General features: G+C 26.9%; 1 protein-coding gene across 2 annotated transcripts in view; it reads left to right on the top strand.

The window, feature by feature from the left end:
* The window catches only part of LOC103580443 (agrin), a 231,031-nt gene extending 215,163 nt beyond the window's left edge, over positions 1 to 15,868 (top strand). Inside the window, exons 12-25 of one of the 2 annotated variants that reach the window (XM_053739364.1) lie at positions 567 to 857; positions 1,188 to 1,337; positions 1,433 to 1,693; positions 1,781 to 1,927; positions 4,231 to 4,467; positions 8,729 to 8,923; positions 9,019 to 9,192; positions 9,282 to 9,621; positions 10,976 to 12,247; positions 13,554 to 13,807; positions 13,882 to 13,978; positions 14,050 to 14,166; positions 15,295 to 15,469; positions 15,552 to 15,868. In XM_053739364.1, coding sequence (XP_053595339.1) covers positions 567 to 857; positions 1,188 to 1,337; positions 1,433 to 1,693; positions 1,781 to 1,927; positions 4,231 to 4,467; positions 8,729 to 8,923; positions 9,019 to 9,192; positions 9,282 to 9,621; positions 10,976 to 12,247; positions 13,554 to 13,807; positions 13,882 to 13,978; positions 14,050 to 14,166; positions 15,295 to 15,469; positions 15,552 to 15,809 — 3,968 coding nt within the window. In that variant the 3' untranslated portion in view covers positions 15,810 to 15,868. The remainder of the gene's footprint in view (positions 1 to 566; positions 858 to 1,187; positions 1,338 to 1,432; positions 1,694 to 1,780; positions 1,928 to 4,230; positions 4,468 to 8,728; positions 8,924 to 9,018; positions 9,193 to 9,281; positions 9,622 to 10,975; positions 12,248 to 13,553; positions 13,808 to 13,881; positions 13,979 to 14,049; positions 14,167 to 15,294; positions 15,470 to 15,551) is intronic. The other variant, XM_053739365.1, reaches the window with a different exon arrangement.
* The last annotated feature ends 9,329 nt before the right edge of the window (positions 15,869 to 25,197 follow it).

Below are 25,197 nucleotides of genomic sequence, written 5' to 3'. Positions count from 1 at the left end.
TAGTTTTTAATAATTGTGAGTTTATTAAAGTCTTGTTATAAAATTTTTTGTACTTAAAAACTAATCATACATGGAAAAAAAATTTGCATATAAAATCATAATTTTAATTGAATTTTTTTTTTTTATGTATGATTAGTTTTTAAGTAAAAAAAATTTCATAGCAAGACCAATAATTTTCAATTAAAATTATGATTCTTTAAATAGCTATTAGCTCTAAAATTAATTGACTTATGAACAATAAAAAAACGATTATTTAAATGTAATAAAATAAAATACATTGTGATTTTAATTTTGTGACATTTATGACTTGGAAATTCAAAGTTATGTAAAAATAAAATACATGAATAAGATAATTAATAAATTATAATTATATATTATATTTCTGACTGATTTGAACTTGTCAATAACTTCAAGTAATTTGCTTTAAATTTAAAGGAAAATTTTTAACAGAGTTGGAAATTCGTATATAATTTTAACAAAAAAGTTATAGTGTTGGAATATATTATTAGATTACTTTGAACTAACTGTGATGCTTACTAACCATCAACTAACCCTCGCATCCACAGCAACAATGTCTACACCTTCAGCAACCCGGCTGTCAACCACAGTTACGGAAGTAACTAGCGCTCAAGAGATGTGCAAAGATATACATTGCGATTTTGAAGCAACTTGTGAACTTGGACCTGACAGGTTTCCTCGGTGCAGTTGCAAGTTCGATTGTGCCTCAATACGACAAGAAAATATGATACCCGTTTGTGGTAGTGATCTTAAAATTTATTCCTCTATTTGTGCGATGAAGATGGAAGCCTGTCAACGCCAACAAGAGTTACGATTACGACCACTAGACCTTTGTCAAGGTTTGAAATTGCTTATACCCTAAATTTGCTTTTATCCTATGTCATATGTCCTTTTTTTTATCTATTATATCCTATATTTATTTAAGAGCTGTCTTTATATTTCAACTTAAGCTCAGGAAAATTTATGGTAAAACTTTTCGAAAACAAAAAAAAAATGGTAATAAAAAAAAAACTCAAGCTACAGCTTTTATTGAAAATTATGATTTTTCATTTATTTTAATTTTATATTTACTTGTAGTATAATATGGATTGATTTATTTGTTAAGAATAAAAAAATCAAATGCATAAATATCGATTTATCAATATATGATGAATTGACATGTTTAATAGGCATGGAAGTTAAGCCGTGCAATGGTGACACACCCTTGACAGATGACGAAGGTAAAGAATACGACTGTGGAAGTGGCGTTAATCGACGAGATTGTCCAAGCAATAGTTACTGTCATCAGACCCCACGATTTGCTCGCTGCTGTAAAAAAAGTATAATAATATTTCTATATCAATATTTTAAAATCTGTCTTGATATTTATTTTTTTCGGGAATAACTCCTTTTTTTTATATTTATTTTTATAAAGATGAAGGTATTCAAGTTGTCGAATGTATGGATTCATGGCACGGATGCTGTCCCGACGGTAAAACCGCTGCTCTCGGTCCTGACAATGCTGGCTGCCCTAGTTTGTGTAATTGCAACAAATTGGGCAGTAGCTCGGACACTTGCAACCCCGAAACCGGTCAGTGTGATTGCAAGCCCGGTGTAGGCGGTCTTAAGTGTGATCGTTGTATGCCAGGATATTGGGGCTTACCGAAAATTAGCGAAGGACATCAAGGATGTATTCGTAAGGATTTGCTTTGACAATTTAGATACTTAATTAAAATTTTATTTTTTTTTAATTATCTTTATTTTTTAATTTTACTTTTGTTAGCTTGTGGCTGTTCACTTTTTGGTTCAGTCAGGGAAGATTGCGAGCAAATGACAGGACGTTGCGTTTGCAAGCCCGAAATTCAAGGACAAAAATGTACCATTTGCACAGATCATAATAAAATACTCACACCTTCGGGCTGTTATGCAGGTATTGTAAAAAAAAATTATAAGTCGAGGTATTATCATATAAAATTATCAATGTAATAGTTTATTTTATTTTAAATGGAGATTTTTATTTTTTATTCTATAAGAAAAAAAAAACTTGAAAATTGAAATTTCCTCTTTCTACTTTAATGCAAATCTACAGTCTGGAATTATTTTTTTTTCATTTTCGATAGTAAAAAAATACTTATATTTTTTTTTTAATTTTTATCAGTAGAATATATTTAAATCCATAATCTCTTATTGACCTTAATTCTATATTGTTTTATTAAAAAAGTAAATGAAATAAAAGCACCATATTTTTAAAGCTTGTAAATAATTTACCAGAATTTTATTTATTTCAAATATTCTCCCAATATCCGCAAAACGATGCATTAATTTCATGAGTTAAAATATTTTTTATTAATCTTATTATATTTTAATATTTAAAATATATGAAAGACCAAGTATTTAAAATTTAAATAAAATCTTCTTACATGTAGAAATAAGATTTATTTGAAAAAAAATTCTGATATTAAATAATTAAATTATAAAACCTTAATATAAATTTAAAAATCACAGCATTTTTTTTATCACGTAAGCTATTATTAAATATTAAAAATAGTTAATACATGAGGTCACTTTTTTTTAGCACATATTCATTTGAATTTTAAATTATTAAAACCATTTAAATTAGTTAATCAGTTACGTCAAACAATTTAGAACGACTTTTCTGTATATAAATTTTTAATTTAATTTTATTTTATTTTATTGAAACTAAGTATATACATTTCAGAATTAAAAATTTTTCGTATTCAGTTACGGGTAAATTAAAATTGGCAGGACATTATTAATTCACACTGAATACTTTATTGCTATACCAGATTTTTAAAAATTTAATAAAACGGAAAATTCCACTAATGATTACTCTCATTTTTTATTAATGAAAAAATTTCAAGCAGGATATATTTATAATTAACAAAAACTCATTTTTATACAATTAAAGTTTAAATTAAATTATTATTTCTTATAATTTGAATAAATTTTATTACACTAAAAAATTGGAAGCTAATTTGGAGTGATTACGGATTTCATTTCAATCCGAATTCTCTCCGTCAGTCAGAGTTCCGGAGTTTAAAAAAAAATCACTCTTCATACTGAGTAAATAGAGAATTTGTTTTTTCAACGGAGTGATTTTGGAGTGATGTTTTAACCCACTCTGATTCAGAATTTCAGTATTAAAATAAACTCCTTTTAGGAGTAAATTTTAGGAAAGCATCAATTGCCTCCATTGTTTTTGCTGAATGTATCAAATGCCTACAATATTTTTTCGTACGTTAAAAATGCTTATATATAAGTACACTGCTTAATTTTTTACTGCTCAGTCGTCTACTAAAATTTATTTTCTACGGTTCTATTGCCTACATAAATATAAAATATATAATTTAATTGCATAAAAAAAATTATTGCACTGTTCTATTGCCTACTTAAAAATAATTCATGATATTAAGTTGATGACTATTTAATTGTGTACCCAAATCAAAGAAATATATTATTAATGTGGATAAGGTCTTGACTTTGCTGAGAAAATCGAGTACTTGAGGAGAAATTCTTAATGTTCAAGATCGAACACTTAAAAAGAAAAACACGGTTGATCTGTAAAATATCTAGCTTTCACAACAGTATAACTCGCCCGGTTCATAATAAGATACTGGATTAAATCTCATAGTGGATGCAGGGGATGACCTGATCAGGTCACTAATTTCTAATAGAAAACTGTCGTTTTCTAGTTACTATTGTGAAGACTACCGTGGATTTGATATTTTTCCGATCAATCGTGTTTTTTATCTTAAGTGATCTGTCTTAAACGTTGATCATTTCTCCTCAACAAGTACTGATCATGAATTATTTTTAAGTAGGCAATAGAACAGTGCAATAATTTTTTTATGCAATTAAATTATACATTTAATGTTTATGTAGGCAATAGAACTGTAGAAAATAAATTTTAGTCGGCAACTGAGTAGTAAGAAATTGAACAATAAGCATTTGTAATGTATGAAAAAATAATGTAGGCGACTGATGCCTTCCCGTAAATTTCACTCTGAACCGGAATTTCAATATTAAATTAAACTTTCCTTCGGAGTGAATTTTATTCCAAAGGGATTAAATAAATAGACAATCATCTGCATTCACTCCGAATTTAGTCCGCGTTCACTCCGCTATTTTTTTACAGTATACAATTTTTTTTTTTTTTTTTATATAATTCAAAGTATTAAGTGCATAATTATAAATTAAAATGTAAAATTTCAGTGGACGCAAGCCCAATAATAGCAACAAATTGTAACGAACTTGAATGTTATTCTGGCGGACATTGTTCTGAAATTGGTAGTCTTCATTGCGAGTGTCCGTCAGTATGCCCAGAAGATTTACCAGCAGTACCGGTTTGCGGAAGTGATGGGCAAACATATGACAATGAATGTGAATTGCGTCTATATGCCTGTCGTCATCAAGCAGACGTTGTGACTCAAGCCTTCGGGCACTGCAGAGGTGGGTTCACTGAGCGTTCACCTTATATGCCGCTTTACATCCTTCGTTACTGAGAAAGACAACTTGGCTAAATGCACATACTCAAGATTTAATGATATACTTTATTATTATAACAAGTACTATAAATGTAGATAAAGATAAAACGGCAGAAAAAAACAAAATTATTAAGTGAATTAATAATATTTAATCAACTCTTAACGTAAATGTAATTGTTAATACATAAATTTGTATAATTTAAACAGACATTCAGTGAGTGAGTGGGCAACAGTTTAATGATAATTTAATTATCTCAACGATACGGTTGTAATTTAATACAATGATAATAAAATTTATGAAGTTTGTATAAATATTTTAGTAGAATTCTTCCCAACCATCTGCGAAAGATGATGTAACATTATTCCTTATGTTACTTAATCAAATTTACCCTTCATCTGGTGATAAAGCGTCAGATAAATTATCTACATCTTTGAAAAATTTTTTTACTTATTCATTCATTCATTCATTTTTTTTTTTTTTTTTTTAAATAACATTAAATTTTAGTAACAAATAACTTAAGGGGTTACATATCTTTGAGCGGTTTATGTGTGGTTTTAAAAAAATTATTTAAACGGTAATTAGATTAAAAATATGAAAGAAATTGATTGCATTTCATTTTTTAAGTTACATCAAAATAAAAATTGCTTTTTTCAAATCAAGAACATTATCTATGGGATCAAATGATAAATGAAAAATATTATTGACGTTTTTTTTTTTTTTTTGTAATACAATATTTGTGGTATTTGAAATTTTAGTGTGCAGTTTTTGAATAAAAAATTTATGTTTCATTATTTATAAATCGCGTGTATGCCCAAAACGGCGGGGAAACGGTCTCTTGTAAAAAGGAGAGAGACTTCGGTCTCGATATATTCATTAATTTTTTGTAAGTAATTGTCTAATCACAAAATTAAAAAAAAACTACAAAAATCTTGAAAACTTACTGAGAAATCATCATGGCCATGTTTAAAAACAGTTTTGAAAAATCGCGGGTAAAGTTTAGGATAAGCGCGGGAGTTGCATTAGTTAGGTAGGCGTTCTAATTTTACGGGTGGTTAAAGCTCGCTATAACTTTGCAATGGAATGGAATTATCTTAATATTCTTTTACTAACAAACCTTAAAAATATAAAGAATAAAAATCTACCAAAAAAATCATCTTTGTAAAAATTTCAAAAGTATGTAATCCCTTACTCGTTAATAGAAAATTTTTTTCTTAATTTTATCAATTTATCTCTTATTATCATACCTAAATCCATAAATACCCCTAATAAAAAATATATATGCATATTGATTTTATAACTATAGTATAGCTTATAAAGTTTTTAACAAGTTTCGGTCAAACTTTTCGTACTTATAATAGTTTTTTTTTTTATTTACTTTATAAAAATTTAACACAAAAATTATATTCCAAGAAATCATATTTATTTATTGACTTATGAGACCTAACAATATCAAGGTGGCTCAAAAAAACCGACTACTTTTTTCTTGAGTCTCATATAAAAATTTGCTTACTTAACATATTTTTAAAGCCTTCTCCAAAAATCAGTCAGATAAAAAATTTTTAAGGCCACTCAAAAATTTCAAAAATTTTAAAAATGATAAAAACAAGAATTTTTTTTTAATTTTTTCTTTCTCGTGGTAAAAATATTTTAATCTGTAAAATTAATACCATGCTAAAAATTGTAGCTCAAAATAAATATTTTTAAACTTCGCTCAAGAATTTCTAACATTAACTCATAATACGTAACTAATACTTTTAATTAATTTTGTATTTTTTTTATAACTCAATTACTATTATTCCACTGAAATATAACTTTTGCACAATTAAAAATATACTGCACAGTCTCAAACAATAAAATTGGCTAATATTTAAATGATCGAAATACCTAAAAATTGAATTAAAAAAAAAAAAAAAGTAAATAAGTATTTTTTTCTGTCCCGGGTTCTATTTTTATTCGTCATGATATAAATTGAAGGTGAAAAAATGTAGAAGCTTTAATATTAATATTTGCGGGTCAGAATCTTTTAAAAGAAAGTACTCAGAAACATCCATAACTTTAGAGAGACGTTTTAGTACTTGAATTTTGGGCTGAAACTTTCAGCATACTGGTGATTTTATAAATATAAGTTTCAATCATTTGTGAAATTTTCAAAATTCGCGAGCGAGTTCTTAAAGCATTTTTATTCAGCTCATTTTTGGAGAGCGTTTTTAAAATATGTGAAGTTAAAAAATTTCTATATGAGATGAAGAAAATAAAAATAGTCGAGAAATAAACGCAACTATAATTTCATAGTTCAAAAATAATAAGTCTCTAATTGACCAACAGTCACTATTTTTATTTAACCACTAGTATTTATGTTAATGACTTTTATCAAATTAACAAAAAATTAAACGTAAATTTTTGTTTTATATTATAAATAACATTTTTTTACTTTAAAGTTAATAACGATAACTTTTTAAAACTAGTCTTAAAAATGAAATATTTTAAAAGTATAGAATGAAAAGCGAAATAATTTGTCATAAATACTCAGTAAATATTTGCTGAATAGCTAATTAAAATAATATTTTAATTATCTTTTCTTTTATTAAATTTCTTAGTAAGTATAATTAAATTTCTTGTTTAAATATTTGCTATTCTTTGTTGAAAAATATATTAAAAATTTATAGTAACAATAATTACCATTGATGTCAAGTAATTAAATTGCTGACTATATGATAGTTATGAAATTTAAACTACTAGTATTGGAAAAAAAAACTAACACTTGTTAAAAGATGCAAGTAAACTTCTTATTCAATATCTAGTTTTATTTTTTAAATTCATACACTAGTCCCCTTAAAATTGAATCTATTAGACTCAATGAATTTCCAAGACATGACTTATTTTCAATTGTACATATACTATCGGGCAAACTAATATATACTTTCCTAGCGAATCAATCTTGCGAAAAAGTTTCTTGTGATTTAATCTAAAACGGTTCTTCAACTTAACTACAAATTAAATTATTTGTTGAGCAGTTACTCGTACAATACACTTAAAAGCTTCATAAACGGAAATACTGAGCATAGTTTTTTTTATTTTTTATTCAATTTTACTACTCTGCACGAATGATTTCAATAAAGAATAAAGTATAACATTATTAAGCTGAAAACGAAGATAAATATATAAGTTTTCAGCAGTGATAAAATTTATTAAAAATTCTCATACTATATATTTATAAAAATTTCACAAAAATATAAAACTTTTTCCAACCAGTCACCATGGCTGAGAGGTAAGTAGGGTTACCGAACTTGGTAACTGGCCAGGCGTGTGTTCGAATCTCAATGATAGCCGAAAAATCGGTTCTTTGAGATACGTCCGCGGCAGATCTTACGAAACCCCACACGGAAAAAAAGTTATCTTGAGTCAAAAAAATATTTTGGAACACAAACGTTTTCGGGAACCGAGTTAAGATTTTCTTGAGTAAAGAGAATTTATCTTGATAAAAAAAAATTCGTCCTAGTCAGAGAAAATTTCTATTTTATCCGAAAAAATTTAGATTTTCAAAAAAATTTGCTTTAATCAAGAATATTTACTTTCAGTCGAGAAATTTTTTTTCTGAACAAAGTACGGAGGAAAAAATATTTATTGGCGCAAGAAATATTTTGCATTATGAATTAAAGACAAAGATTTTTTTACGACGAAAAAATAAGACTCAAGAATTTTTTTTTTCACCCCAAAAAACTTTTTCTTGTTCCAACAAAAATTTTTTTTTCAACTTTTAATGGAAAAAATTTTTTGGGGCAAGTAAAAATTTTCTTAGTATGTGTAAAAATTTTTTATGCCAAGAAACATTTTTTTTCTGTGTAAAAAATATATCGAAATTTTGAAGTACAAAAATATCATTAAACTGTTGTAAAAGTATTTTTAAAAAACGCCAATGTTGTCGTATTATTATATATATATATATATTATCAAGAACATTTTCTTGTCACGAATGTCTGTGCTTAAATTGATTTCTCAAGTAACTTTTGTTGATGAAATAAGTTAAACAATTAATAGATTGCTCGTGAAACACTAATTTAAAATGTTTTAAAATTGTTTTCCTGTTGTTGTTAAAGTTAAAATAGAAATATTTATCTCTATAAACAAGCATCACTTTAATTTAAATTATAGTAAACTTTATTTTAAGTTGTTAAGACAGAAAACTATTGAAATTAAAAAAAAAAAAAAAAAAAAACAATTTCAGACTATCCGACGGTGAACACGGATTTCCCAGTTAAAAGATTTACAGCTGTCCAATACACTCAACCAGCAGCAGCTATTTCACCATTGTCAAAGTCAACCAGGCATCTTCTTGGTCCAGAGCCAGACCAACGTTATTATTACACTCATCGTGCTCAACAAGAAACCATTACTATTGACCGTGATAATTTTAAACATGGTAGGAACAGTATTCTTTTTTTTTACATTATTATTACAATAATAACTTACTAAAATTATTTTTACATACGATAAATTTAATCGAAAAATTTACAGGAGTTGCAGCTGCATCAAGACCTACCCCAGCAACTATTCGAGTTGTAACAGCACTTCTTGGGGATCTCTGTACAAATGATAGGGACTGTACAATTCCGAATAGTGAATGTTTTAATGGACGGTGTGTTTGCTCCAATGGATTTGCTGAGACAAGCGATCGACAAGAATGTTTTGGTAAATTTAATTTTATGCTATTAATTGATTTAGTATTTTATAAGAAACAAAATAAAATACATTATTAATATTATTTATTTTTTTTTTAGCAAATTACATGTCGGTAACGCCTTCTGAAGATCTTCGCGCTTGTGTTTCTAATCCATGTCACTCATCAGCAACTTGTATTGACTTACCAAGTTCAACATTTGTTTGCATTTGTAATTCAAATTACACGGGTTTATTATGTGATGAAGAAATAAATAAACGAGAATATGATATACCTTCTTTCGATGGTAAAAGTTATGTGAGAATGAGTAGACTAAAAGCATATCATAAATTTAGTATTGAAGTTGAGTTTAAAACTTATGCTGACAACGGAATAATTCTATACAACCAACAGAAGAATGATGGTAGTGGAGATTTTGTTTCACTTGCTATTGTTGATGGGTAAGATTACATTAAATTTATTTTTAACGAGTAATTTTTTAAAAAATCATTTTCTCGGCAAAATTAAGTTAGAAGGGGAACAACCATTAAATTTAAAAAATTACCGTTTGTCAATTTTTTATTGTTCAATTGGCGTCAGTTGTCTAACAATTGTTAGACGATTTCTCTGCCTTACATCACTGGTTGACTTGTTATTGCGTGTCTACACTGTAAAGATTTTTTTGGACTCGGAATAGTCTAAATAACGGTGTAAAACTCTTGGTGTGAAAATTACCCCAAATATCGTGCTAAATTTAGGCGGTGTGAATTAAAAATGTTTACAACGTCCGGCGTGTAAATGTGTAAATCTCAATTTAACACCACGCAGTGTTAAAATGAAATAACACTGGTGTAAATGGTGTAATTCGGCGGTGTTAAAATACCGCTGTTAAATTGGTGTAAAAAAATAATTCCACGTATAATTATTTAAAAAAAATGTATTACATATAAAAAAATATGAAAATTTAATGAAAATTATCTGGAGGAAATTTCAATTTTGTTATGTACTTATTTAAATAATTATTTATGTTATACGTAATTTATTTAAAAATTACACAATTTTACGCCGAACATTTCAATCACCAATAATTTAATTGATTAATAAAAAAACTGTTTAACTGTAGAGTGATCGAGTAAGCAAAAATATTCACAAAGTCAAATATTTTCAACACCGAAAACTTCAACACCTACACCGCCTGGACTTACTCCAGATTTTTTTACAGTGTATTTAACATCTAAATAAAATTAGTATAGTTATTGATTAAGTCGTTAAAAATATTCAATGATCATTTGTTGCTCATTAATGGAAATTATAAAGAGTGACACGAAATGGTGTAAAAAAGTAGATTACACCGTGTTAAAATTACACGAATGAATAAATTATACCGAGTATTTTTTACACTGTTATTTCACACTACACGGCCGTGTACAGTTCTCGGGGGCCATTTTTACATCAAAATTTCTTACAGTGTACATCGATTTAATAATACCCTGGTAAAAAAAAAAATATATATATAATTATATGTGAAAATGGCCTAATATAATTACATGCAATTATTTATAATTATTTTTATTTACATTTTACACAGTTTTCAGGGATTAAATAAAAATTAAAGGAGTTTTTTGCCTTATAGAATACATATAATTTAAAGTGATGTTTGATATGTATTGATCTATTACATAACAGTAAAATTAGTTTCTGTAAAATGGCATGATTATATATAATTGTATGTAATTATATACAATTGCATATAATTTATATATGATTATATATAATCATAAATAATAATTAATAAAAATATTTATGTATTTTTAGATACGTACAATTTCGTTATAACCTTGGAAATGGACCAGTAATACTAACATCACCGGAGAGAGTTACTATGAAAAACTTTCATCGTATATCAGCTAAAAGATATCACAAAGATGGTGTTTTAATTTATAACGACGGTGAAGATATTGCCGGTCAAAGTCAAGGAATGCTTAAATCATTAGATCTCAATCAAGATACATTTATTGGCAACATACCAACAAATTACACTAGAGTATACGACAACATTGGGACCAGTCACGGATTTTTGGGTTGCATTCGTAAGCTGAAGATCAATAGATTTACAGTTGACCTTCATATTGGAAAAGATAAAGATGTTTTAGAGACATATCGTGTTAAGCAGTGTCATGATAATGCATGCGCTAATTTGCCTTGTAAAAATGGTGCTACTTGTCAGCCAATATTCGAAGAAGATCTTTGCAATAATAGAGAATGCAAATCAAATACAAAACGAAGTAATAAAACAAAGAAGAAAAGAAATTATAATGATGGAATTAAATTTGTCAAATGTAAAGGCTCTCATTGCAGCGATTTAAAATCTAAACCGAAATCAAAGAGATCTAAAAAATATTCGAAAAAACGATGCGCTACTGTGGATTGTAATTATGATTATGATTTAGATTATGACGCTTCTTATGAACATGATAATTATGCAGTAACAACTTACGAACCACCAACGTATAAATGTATTTGCCCTCCTCAATTTACTGGACCTAATTGTGAAGAATCATTAGATCCTTGTTTAGGCGAACCCTGTCAAAATGGAGCTACTTGTGATATTCTTCCACAAGGCGGATATGTTTGTAAATGTCCGCCAGGAAGAACGGGAGATCATTGTGAAATATTAGATGCCGAATTAACTGAATTTTTAATTCCTCAGTTTAATGGTGATGGGTTCCTTGAACTTTCATGTCTTGAAGGAGTCTCAAAAGCATTTTCAATTGAACTATGGTTTCTTACGCGAGCTACAGATGGTCTACTACTTTACAATGGGCAACTTAACAATGGTCGTGGAGATTTTATTAGTCTTAACTTAGCTAATGGCAAATTGGAGTTTAAATTTAATCTAGGCAGTGGTATAGCTAATATTACATCTCCTGATTCCGTGAGTCTTAATACTTGGCATTGTGTTAGAATCAGTAGACTTGGTAGAGAAGGACTTCTGCAGTTAGATGAAGGCACTATTGCACGAGGCTTTTCCGGTAGTCCTCTCACTGAATTGAATTTAGAGATGCCTCTTTATATTGGTGGCGTTAAGTAAGATTTATTTATATATCAATCATAATGTATGTATACTGAAGTGTGTGAATCGGGTTCAAATCGAATCGAATATATCTATTTGATTCGAATTATTCACAAATTTTCGAATTATTCACAACTTTTCAAGTTATTCATCAATTTTTAAATTATTCGAAAGTTTTTGAATTATTTGTAACTTTTCAAACTACGCAATTCGAATCGAAAAAATTTTGGTCAGCTTTTAAATATTTAATTTTTATTTAATGAAGAGATTAGTTTTTAGAGTAACCAAAAATAATTTTTTGTAAATTCGTGTCTAAGCTCTACTTACTTCTGACAAAAATTTAAATTATTTGAAAAACTATTACAATTTTAAGACGTTCAAAAGAAAATTTCGGAATCGTTCGTAAGTTTTCGATTAATTTGAGAATTTACGAATTATTCGAAAATTTGAACTATTTACACACCTCCAATGTATACATATATTTTAATTTTTAAACGTTTCACACTAAATTAAAGGATTTGGAAAGTTTAGTGTTTAATTTGTTTAAATTCTTAATATTTCTTTTCTACTTACAAAAAATAATTTCGGGTAAAATTTCAAATTTTTTTTACAAACTCAAAAAATATTATTTTTTAGTTTTTTGTCAATAACTGATTAAAAAATGGATCAAATAAATTATTTGTTTATTTCAAAAGTTTTGTTTCGTCCGGAACTTATTGTAAAAAAAAATTTTATTTGAATATCGAAGAGGTTTCAGAGATTTTTGAGTTTAAAAATTTTAATTTTTTTTTATCTCAAACTTTTATTCATTTAACAATTTTTAAGACCGATTTAATTTTTAGCTCTTAAAAATTATTATTTTTCTATTAACTTTTTGAAATTTGAATTTGGTCTGTAAATCTTAACTAAACCTAATGTAAGTTATTGAATATAATATTTTTATGTTAAATTAAAATTATTTATTCTATTACAAAACCGTTAATTTAATTATAATTAATAGAAAAAAAAAATTCAATAATTAAATTAAAAAAATAATAAACTCGAAAGGCCTGCGATCAAATTGATCTTGAATTGATGCTAAAAACACTTAATAATTAAAATATTTGTTTTCTGAAAAGAAAAAAAAGAATTATCTCTGATCTATTTTTCAGAAATTTATGAGTAACAAATTAAAAAAATATATATTTATGAACATAAAAAAAATATAAAATTTACCTTGAAGCCGTTTTTACATACGAACATAAAAATTCTCCAAATCCTTTGATTTGACGTTTAATACTTAAAATATGTTTTTAATAAACCAAAATATTTATTTATTAGACATTGGCGAGAAATTCATCGTCTGGAAAGTGCCTGGACTGGGCTCACAGGCGCGATACAAAGATTAATGGTCAATGGTAAGACTTACCAGAATCTAGCAGTTAATTTCACTCAACACAATACTGAAATATATGATGGGTTGCCGTGTCCCGCTGATGGCAATCCTTGTCACAATGGTGGAGTCTGTTTGCCGTTATTAAATAGTTACCTTTGTAAATGTGCAAGCAGTTACAGTGGTCTCCATTGTGAATTTTGTAAGTCAATAAATTATAAAGATTTTATAATATCAAATAGAAATTCATAACAAATCTATTAATTTTAAATATAGTCATGGGATATGATGTATCTGGTGGAGAAATAGCTGAACGACCAGTAAGATTTAACGGGGACAATTACCTACAGTTTAAACATCGTTATGGCAGAAGGTTTGTTCAAATATTATATTTAGACAATCACTTAAATTTACTAACCCACACTTCTTACTAACTTACTTTAGCTCTAACAATACTTTAACTACTAACACATCTCTTTTGGAATATTATGACGATTCTTATTCCGACTATGAGTTTGACGAGGATAATGATTTTGAATATGAAAATTATGACTACACTGAGTAAGTTTTGTTATAACAAATAATAACTTTTTACCTAATTAGTACACGGAGAGAAATTTATGGTAACAATTACAATATATTATGAAAATGGTTCCTATATAGTATAGCAACAAATTTTTTTTTAAATATCGATTATAGGAATGACAACCGTACTAATTATGATAACCATTTCTATCTATATGAGTTTCATTCTTATAAGATGTCGGAGTAATTTCTATAAAAATATGATGATAATTTCGATATTATTATGGTAATCATTCTCATATTTCTATCGTAACCTTTACCCTATACTATGGTCATTTTTACCATCCACTATGGTAATGTTTACCACACTATCATTAAAACCATACTATCATAGTAACAATTACAAAAATATTATGACAATGGTTACCATAATATATGGTAACGGCTACCATAGATTATGGCAATTATTACCTTATATTATGGTAATGGTTACCATAGATTATAGTAATGTTTACGATAGATTATGGTAATGATTATTATAAATTATGGTAATCGTCTCATACTACTACAGTAAAAATTACCATATATTATGGTAATGGTCATTATACATTACGATAATAGTTACCATAAATTGTGGTAATGATTAACATAGATTATGGTAATCATCTCATACTATCATAGTAATCGTAACCATACTATTATATTAATCATTATCATAAGATTATGGTAATCATTCCCATAATATATGGTAACGTTTACCATAATATTATGGGAATATTTACATATATTATGGAAATGGTTACTATGATGTGAAGAACTTATTCCCATACTCACCTAAGAACCCTATTAGTATGGTAATCATTACAATAATTAAATTATCATACGATGTAGGAACTATTACGATAATTATAGGAATCGTTCCTATAATTATAGCAAGTTTTCCCAGAAATTATGGACGTACATCCATAATTACTAGTAATTATTACCATAGCGTTAAGGTTGATATTTCATAAACGTATTAGAAACGTTTGCAAAATTTTCTCTTAATTTAATAACTTTATTTTTTTTTTTCTATTTAATGAGCTTGCTTATTATGCTTATGTATAAACATAAATCCTTATTAATGTATAACATTATAATTAATAACCAATAATAATTAACTAGATACAAAGGACAGCAATCAAATAAATTTGAATTGAGTCTACGAACCGTTAATCCGGATGGAATGATAGCATGGATTGGACGCGGAAAAATAGAAAATCTGGTACTATCTCTACAGGATGGATATGTTGTCTTCACGTACAAAGGAAAAAAAGATGAAATATCTATAAAAAGCCGAGTATGTTCTTCAATATTAACAAAACTCCTTTATTTTATATTTACTCTGATGTTATTACTTATATTTTTGTTAACTTTTTTAGAAAAAAGTTAACGATGGTATTTTTCATCACATCAAAGCTGCTCGTCGAAGAAAGGCAACCGTAATCCAGGTTGATGACGAAATTCCCATAAAAGTTGCCACGGAAATATCTCTTCTAACAACCAATGGGAAATTATTTGTTGGTGGGAAGCCTGGTCATAAAGGAATCAAGGGTTGCGTGACTGACTTTATCGTCGATAAAAGAAGACTACCTTTGGCAAGACGGAAGATTGAATTTTGCCACGATAATGACGTATGATAGTGAACTACCGATTCTATAGATATTTACAATATCAAAATCCTGATATTTTAAAATAACAGATATTGATTAAGAATTCATATATAGAGTGTGTTTCTATGAGAAATGTCAATCTCTTAAATTTAAATTAATATTATTAATCGTAATTATAAAATAATAATAATAATAATAATAATAACATATGAATAAAAAATAATAACAATAATATTAATATTATATATAGCAGTGATAATAATAACAATACTAATAACAATAATAATAGTAAGAGCAATAATGATAATAATAATAATATATAAAAATGGTGAATTTGTTCAGGTGATTAAAATTTTTTTGTCTAAAAATTAATCAGTCTGATGTATAAAATTAAAGAATTTACACAAAAATCCAGATATTTCAGATGTAAAAAAAAAAAAATGTATGTATCAAAAATGCCGAAAGATGTAAAACATCTTTTCTAGGTTTAATTGCGATACGCAATTACGAGATATGTATGACGCAATGATGCGGCTCTACTTTAAGAGTAGTACTATGTTATATCAATTTATGATATAATATTTAAATGATATAAAAAAAAAAAAGTGCTGCCTTATTTGCCAGTAGATGAGTCCGTTATTAAGGGTTGATATTGTGAGATTTATTAGAATTTAGGTTCTTTTAAAATCGTGTCAATAATTATTACAAAACCTGATACTGACAGAATAATTTATTGCCATCAGTATTCAGCATCGACTGAATAAATTGTTTAAACAATAAATGAAGACAGCGGACCAAGGACTAAGATCTGTAAGCTACGACAGCTACTACCAGACTACATATGTATTGTTCAGTTAAACTTATCGTATACTTATGTAATACATAATTGACATTCTGAGAAAATGCGATAGTTTTCTTAGTTGATCAACAAGAAATTGTTATTAAAAGTTTTATTCATTCATTAAAATATCTATTTACTATCTGCAACAACCGCTAACTTTTTGGTTAGTAAGTAAAACAATGCAGCGAGATAATGAGACCCAACGGTCCTAAAATACGTCAAAACTTCAGGATAAGCAGCTTGAAATTTCTTATTATTAAATATTAATAATAATAATGATGAATACTCTAGCGATGGTACTTAATAAGTGTGTGGAGAAAGGAATGAAATATAAGTGCTACATTTTCATTAAAGGACAATAATATATTTTTAAGCTAAATTAATATAAATAATTATTTATGGATATGAATAACAAATTTTAGTCGTCTAAAATTATGTGCATTGTGAATTACCTTCACAATATCATAAGAGCAACGTAAAAAAATCTATATTCCCTAAAAAAAAAAAGAAAAGAAAAGAAAAATAAAAAAAAATTATATGTCGTCTTTTTTCAGCACAAATTGTTAAACTCGCACATTAAAACGTTATTAATTATACCAAGACTGATTAATGAAAAAAAAAAATAAATAAATAAATAAAAAATTGATTGAAAAATCGGTGTTATGTTTGAATGTTATCGTAGAATATTGTGGAATTTTAAGTATACACAGTTAGAAATTTTGTGTAATTGTGTTAAAAAATTATTTGGCTAGATTTTTTGTGTTGATTTTCAACACATAAATCTGTTAATTCAACATAAACCGTTGGTGTTATTTTACTTTAAAAAATCTGGAATGTAACACATTTCTTGTGTTATTTGAAAATTAACACAAAATATGTGTTGTTTAGCTAAACACTCCCGCGCGTTACTTCATTATTTTAACCAAGCAACCTTGGCGGATCCGAATTGCGGCAAATACCGTAGATTACGGCATTTTACGGCAAATTACGGTACTTTACGGTATGTTGAGGTAAATTGCGCGGAATATTACGGTAAAGGTGCCACACGTTGCGATAAATTTCCGTATTTTACTATGATTTGCTGTATTCTGCCGACATTGTCGTAAAATCCGGTGTTTTGCAGTAAAATACGGTAATTTACCGTAATTAAGATTCATTAGGGAACGCATTGTAGAAGTATTGTCTGCAAGGAAACTTGGATTATAATTGATTTAAAATTAAATATAATCATAGATAACTTGCGTATTTTTATGATCAGGTTCAATATTTTTTTTATTCTCATATTTTACGGGAGAGTAATTCATAGCTCCGTTTTTTATAAAAATCACAGAAAATCGAATTAATTGTTTGCTAAATGACATAAGTTGTACTGAAGTTAGATTAGTATACTTGAGTTGGTTAGGTCACATGCTTATATTAGTTCATTTTAACACGGAAAGCCTGTTAAATTTACACGAATTTTCTGTCAAAATAACAGATTTCATGTGTTTGATTGTTTAACATAAAATTTGTGATAACGATCAACACAAACGCAAGTGTTGAATTAACACGAAATTTCTAACTGTGTATATGTATTAAAAAAATAAAAACTGTTGATTTATGTTAATAAATCACATAAATTTGAGGTAGCAGAAGCTTTTTATATAAATGCGCAAAGAATAGAGATATAAAGACTATAATAATAATAATAACAGTAAGTTATAAATATAATAACAACAATATTTCATTTCATTTATTAGTTGTTATTATTATTATAAAAAATATACTGATATGCGAATGGATATGTAAATTACACAGGATAGTAATTAAATAAAAAAAATTGTGACACAAATAATAATTATTACATATTTATAAAACGAACGAATGTGTGATTCATGTTAGTATAAGAGTGTCACAGTTAATATATGTCATGGAGTATGTAGATATAACTGCAATATTTTGATTGTCACTAGCGAAAAACAAAAAAAAAAAAAAGAAAAAAAAATATAACTCATTTAAAAATGTTTGTTAACGACCTAACTCACAAATGGGCCTTTCAATATTATCCATGGCTTAATTTTAACTCCAACTGTTCTTCCTATTACGCAAAAAAACTTTTTAATGACTTTCTACAACATCAATGCTTGTTAAGTGTGATTTAATATTAATTATGAATGCAAAAGTAAGTTTCTGAAGGGCACAAACTCCATTATTTTGTTACTTTTATTTTATTAAATACTTACAGCAAGCAGACGCTTCGAGTTTAAACACCTACATACACTATAATATAGATAATAATAATTATAATATATAATAATAATAATACTAATACTAATAGTAAAAATAATAATAATAATGATAATGATAATAATGATTCATGAAAAAAAAGCTTGTAAACTTTAAAATACTAAGCACAGCCTACATAATAGTTAAAAAAAAATATAACGCACATGCCTTGCCATCGGCTTTTATCAGACAAAAATGAACAAACTGTTCAAGAAATAATTAATAACTAAGTTAATTAACAAAATACAATATGTTAAATGTAGTTCAACGAAAAAATAATAATTAAATTTATTTTAAAGGTTAGTTTTAAATGTAGTAATAATATTTTATTTCATAAATTACAGGCATTAATGAAAAACATCTTCTCCCCTATTTTTTTAAAATATTCAATGATCTTGAACTGTCATAACTGTAATACAATTCTATTAATTAAAGAAAAAAAGTTAAAGCATTAATTGAAACAAAGACAACATACAGTTAAAAAATTTTGAGTCGGTGTGGTGTGAAAAATTTGGTGTTAAAATTTTTAACATTGCTAATGTGAAAGTTACACTAAGTACTGTGTTCAATTTTTGGCCGTATGAATTAGAATGATCACACCACCAACGGTGTAAATGTTACTTTAGTAGGCACACAATGAAGAACAATATGATAAAAATGTTCTTCATGTTGAACAAAAATACTCATGTTAATAAAATCATTAATTTATTAACTTCGAACCATAAACTACCTTATCAATGTCGTACAAATATCAATGGCAAAGGCTTATTGTTAGTTTGTAATTAATTTACATTTGAATAATGAATACAATATTACTGAGAATAAGTAATTTTTTCAATTGAAAATACTTGACCCTTCATCCGTCACGCTTTGAGCGCAGTGCCACAATTTTTATCAAAAATTATTTGAAAAGAAAAAAAATTTCCTAGTCTTTTGAAATTTTATGAGTATTTCTACTTTACTTTTTAGTATCGCATGAATGAATGATAATTATTTTTCCAAGTTGCCTTTGATGAGAGTAAACTCGAACATTGAATTTGTTCGGTATTTCTACGCAGTGTTGCCAGTTTCTACCAGCGACTCATTTTTAACTCATTTAATTCATTTCTTTCTTTAATTATTTACTTTAGTAAAAAAATTCTAAAAAATATTACAATTATCTAGTCGTATAAGCTTGTGTGGTTTAAATTTTGAAAAATCATAGTTATGGTACTTGGCAACACTACAATATTAAACACATGGCGACGATCGAAGGGTAATGAGACCGCGCGACGGACGAAGAGTCAATTATTATCAAAGAAAGTTAATTGATAATTTTTAAAGTTGAAGTAATTGATTTCATTATTAAAAGCAGTTATCGAGTCATTTTTTTAACTACAAATCATATGATCGGACAAAGTATAAGTTTTGAAATAATAACACCAAAGGGCGCGAAAGATAAAACTCATACCGTGATAAAGTTTTTCCCCAAAAAAATTTTACACCGTTAATTCACACCGAGGATACCGTGTAAAGTTCTCGGGGACCATTTTGACACTAAAATTTTTTTTATAGTATGGTTACTATTTCGTCGAAAAATAGATTTAAAAAAAAAAAATTACTAACAATTGTTATCAACTAGGAGTTAACCGAGCAGACTTAAATTTATTTATTAAATCGCGTTTAGCTCCTCATTGATTACAACTGTAAGTAATTGTTTGTTAAAATTTACATCTCAGAGAAATCGTAACTATTTTGTCGTTCTTTTTATTAATGCTGTAATTTCTTTTAGTTAATTCATAAAATTTGAATACAGTTATATCAGTAGAAAGACATTGAATAATTTGAAAGAGTGGGGGAGGGGGGTGGTGTCTAAAGATCCTTAAAAAAACCCCTTCAAAAGCTAACTTACATATCTCATTTTATACCTCGAATTTTTTATGACATATTTACTTCCCAAAATTTTCACGTATCAGAAACATATCGAATTTATTATTGAACATATCGTACGGCCAGTAATATCAGTCTACGATGAAAAATTTTCGGAATGAAATTTTTAAAAATTAACTCTGTAGTAATTTTTATTTCAAATTTATCAAATTAAATCTTCCATTTTATATTGTATTATATTATATTTAACATTGGAATTAACAAGAAAAGAAAAAAATGTTAAAGCCTAATTAGTTAAACTAAAAAAATTTGACAACTCAATTTTAAAAAATCTACAGAGAAATAAAAAAAAACGATTGTCAGCCATCTTGTAACAGCAATTGGAATAAATATTACATAATTTAATTTATCTGACAAAAATTAATATTACTGCCAACTTATTTAACTGTATATTGATTGCATTAAGGAGTATTTTTGAATTTATAAAAGTACCTATAATATATGTTTAAAAGAAAAAAAAAAAACAAAGTTTAACTAGGCCTTCCATTAATGAATCGCGCGAGGGTTTGCAATCTATTTAATTTTTTTACATTGATACTATTATTTTTATTATACCACTATTGTTATGTTCAAACTCTATTATGTAATACAACGCGCAATGTAAAGTAATTGTATATAAATATATAAATTATGCGATAATTAAATTATATTATTAATTTATTTAATTAACCTTCTTTTAATTTATGTTTTATTTCAGTTATATTATGATAATTATAACTAAGACGACTCAAGAAAAATTGTTTCAATTTAACTGGCCAGGTAAATTTGGGTCCAATTCTTGACACGATCCAAGTAAGGGAGAGTAGGGCAAAATGGGACACCTTACTTTCGTTAACCTTTGTCGGTCGCGGAATAAGCGTGGCGCCGCCTTTTTTACATTTTATTTATTTTCTCAATAGAGCTTGTATTAATAGCTCTGAAAAATTCGAAATTGTCGAAGATTCATCCATTTGGAAGACATTTGCATTGCAAAATCACACTGTCTAAAAATCATGATATTTCTTAATTTTGAACATCATAAAATTTTTTTATCACTTCAAAATTCAAATTATCATTCGTCGAAGCTCACGTCGTTAAAAATATAGTAAAAAAAAATTTTTATCAACTCAAAATGTGTAAATATTTTTTTTTTCAATCTTATTCTTAATATAATAATGTGATTTTCCATCGTTAATCACCATTAATTTAATTGATTGTTATTTTATTTTTTAATGAATTATTTTAAAATATTTTATTCGAAAAAAAAGTATTTTTTATCTAAAATTTAATTCAACTGTATTACTCTTATTTTTTCAACGAAAAAAAAAAAAAAAAAAAAACAAATTTTGTACATTTTAGCAAATTCTTTGGGTCTTATTTTATATATATATATATATATATATATATATATATATATATATATATATATATATGTTGGAGGAACAGGAGATATAGGGTCACTGCTCTGAGTATTGGAGTTATTTTGTACTGACATTTTATTTAAAATATAAACAAATAATTATTACACAAAAAAACGATTTAATATTAAAGTATTGTTCACAAATAATAATAACTAGACACCCTGATTAAAAGAAGAGATTTAAAAAGATTCGAAATAGAAAATTTTAAATACTTTTTAATACTTTTGAATACCTTGAATACTTTTGAATCCCTCTTCTTATGGGAATTTAACATTGCAAATCGTTTAAAATCCCTTTTTTTAATCAGGGCAATCAGTATAATAAAGATAAGATCTCACAAATGTTGATATACACAGAATAGTAACTAGCACAATAGTTGTTACACGTAAAACTGATTACACTAAAATAATAATTATAAATGATATTAGTCGTAATATACAATCGCCCGATAATATTTTTAATAAACTATGATTCGATAATATACGAGTACTACGGTAAACGAGGCTCGAGAACGAATCCACGGTCAGCAGGATAACTTGTACTCGCACAACGAATGCTCGATCAGAACTAACTCAACTAGTACCAAAACTCTGTACTCTTCGTTAAAAACCTTTTTGTCAAAATATTCAGAGGAGGACAACCGTCTTATATTATTTTACTATCTTGTCCTCTGTGTCTTACTATACCCATCCTGTGACCATGACTACGTTTGGTGAATAGATGTCACAGCGAGTCTAATCCTCCCGCAATAAACATAATCTGCTTAAGTTGTAAACAACTAGAACTTAAATTTTATTATTTAATTGTTACTATAAAAACTAGTCTCGACTGTTGGGCATTTCCCGTCTCATTGGAAAACCCCATTTTATTCTTTCATCTCCGACATATATGTACTACTCCTACAAAATCACGTCTTCCAAATCTATTTATAATGAAGCTTTATAGTTCCAGATAAGCTCAGGTAGTTGCACACCTAAACCCGTATTGTCTTCGCAAATCAACTAAAGTATACATTTATTTTAAATACCGAAATTTATGGTAGTTATTTATAATTAGTCACGGACAATACACATTAATATAATTCATTTTAAATTAAGTCATTATTTTTCTAATACTTAACATTTTTCTTGAACAGTTTGAAGGGAAGGGAAGCTGTTAGTCATTTGTCCTATTGTTCATCGAGCATATAAAATGTCTGAAATATTTTTGTCATTCAGTTGAGTTTCAATTTTCAGTGCGACAAGTTGGTTCTATGTGAATATAGTAACAGCTAAAAATAATTATAAAGTTATAATTTATCATAAATTCGTAAAAATGATTCCTGAATTCTACAACATTTTAGAGCCTGTTATAAAAGAAGGTGATTTAGAACTTTTAAGTGAAGTCATTAACCATTTTTCAAAAAATCCTGACTGGATGACTATAGGAGTGGTTATCCTCCATGTGGCAGCAGAAAATGAGCGTGATGGAATAATTAAATTTGTTGTTGACAAGTGTCCAGAGTTACTGAAAAGTCCGGATTTGAGATGCAAGTTACGAATTTTGCTAACGTTAATAATGGACTTGAACGTCGATGCCGTCGAAATTATTTTAAAAACTGACTTTTTAATAGATGATCATATCAAATTTGATGCTGTCCTTGGTATAGCTTATAATCTATACAACTCTCCAATAGTTAATAACGCAGATACCAAAAAAGTGAAAAAAATAATCAAACTTTTAATAGAGTACAGTTATAATAATTTCAACAAGTATGATGTTACATTAAAAGTTAACGAGGAGACCTTAAACATCGAAGCGTTGATTAAATCTGAGTGTGATTTTAATACAATATATGGGACTCAAACTTTTATGGAAATAATTGTTTTTTATATAAGTTATTATAAATCTCTGGATGACCCTATTCAGCAATTGAGTTATTCGAAAGTTGTTGATATTTATTATTTTATTGGAAAATTGTTTATCAAAAAAATTGTTTTTCTGCGAGATTTAAACTCACACGTGTCGGAAAATATTATAAATGCAATCAATAATGATTGCAAACTTAAATCTTTCAAGGAGCAATGTGAAGAAGAATTGAATAGGATGAAAAGTGATTTAGTTGATAAAACAACGGTTACAGCTTACGGTATTGCAACTGCTAGCATTAACAAGTTGGTTAAGTTTATGTGCAATCGTAATTTAAAGGAATTTATTGTATCAAATAAAAGTGTTGTAAACTATCCAATTTATGCAGCTACTATCCGACATCGGTTTGAACTCTCTCAAAAGAGACAAAAGTTGTTGAAAATTTCGGAATCTGTATTCAAATCGACTTATGGAAATTTACCGGAGTTACCGCCAGAGTGCATTAGTATAATACTTGACAAATGTAGTGATAATGATTTGATTAATTTCATTGACCGTAATCGTAAGCATTAATTTTAATTTACTATATCGTAATGAATTTTAAAATAGAAATTTTTTTAATTTCTAGAAATTTCAATATTTAAATTTAGATACTTTTTGAAAATATGTAAAATATTTTGTATATTATTATTATTTTTTTTTAATATCTCTATTTTTATTAATCGATTTAAGGTCAGGATTTTGAAAAGAATCTTTTTCTAGTAAGTTTTAAATACTGTTCAATAAGATTTAATTGAACAAACTAAGATAGGTTTAGAAATATTTGGAAAAACAAAATTTTTTTTATGTTGTAAATAATGTTTAAAATTATAAGTTTTTTTAAAAAATAAAATGTTAAGTAAATAATTTTTAAAAATATGTAAAATATTTTGTATATTATTTTTTTTTTTTATTAGCACTATTTTTATTAATCGATTAAAGGTCAGGATTTTGAAAAGAATCTTTTTCTAGTAAGTTTTAAATACTGTTCAATAAGATTTAATTGAACAAACTAAGATAGGTTTAGAAATATTTGGAAAAACAAAATTTTTTTTAAGTTGTAAATAATGTTTAAAATTATGTAAAATATTTT

The sequence above is a fragment of the Microplitis demolitor genome, chromosome 5, assembly GCF_026212275.2.
Source record: "Microplitis demolitor isolate Queensland-Clemson2020A chromosome 5, iyMicDemo2.1a, whole genome shotgun sequence".
NCBI lineage: Eukaryota > Metazoa > Arthropoda > Insecta > Hymenoptera > Braconidae > Microplitis > Microplitis demolitor.
Note: the sequence above shows the minus strand (reverse complement) of the source record. Positions and strands in the feature narration are given on the sequence as shown.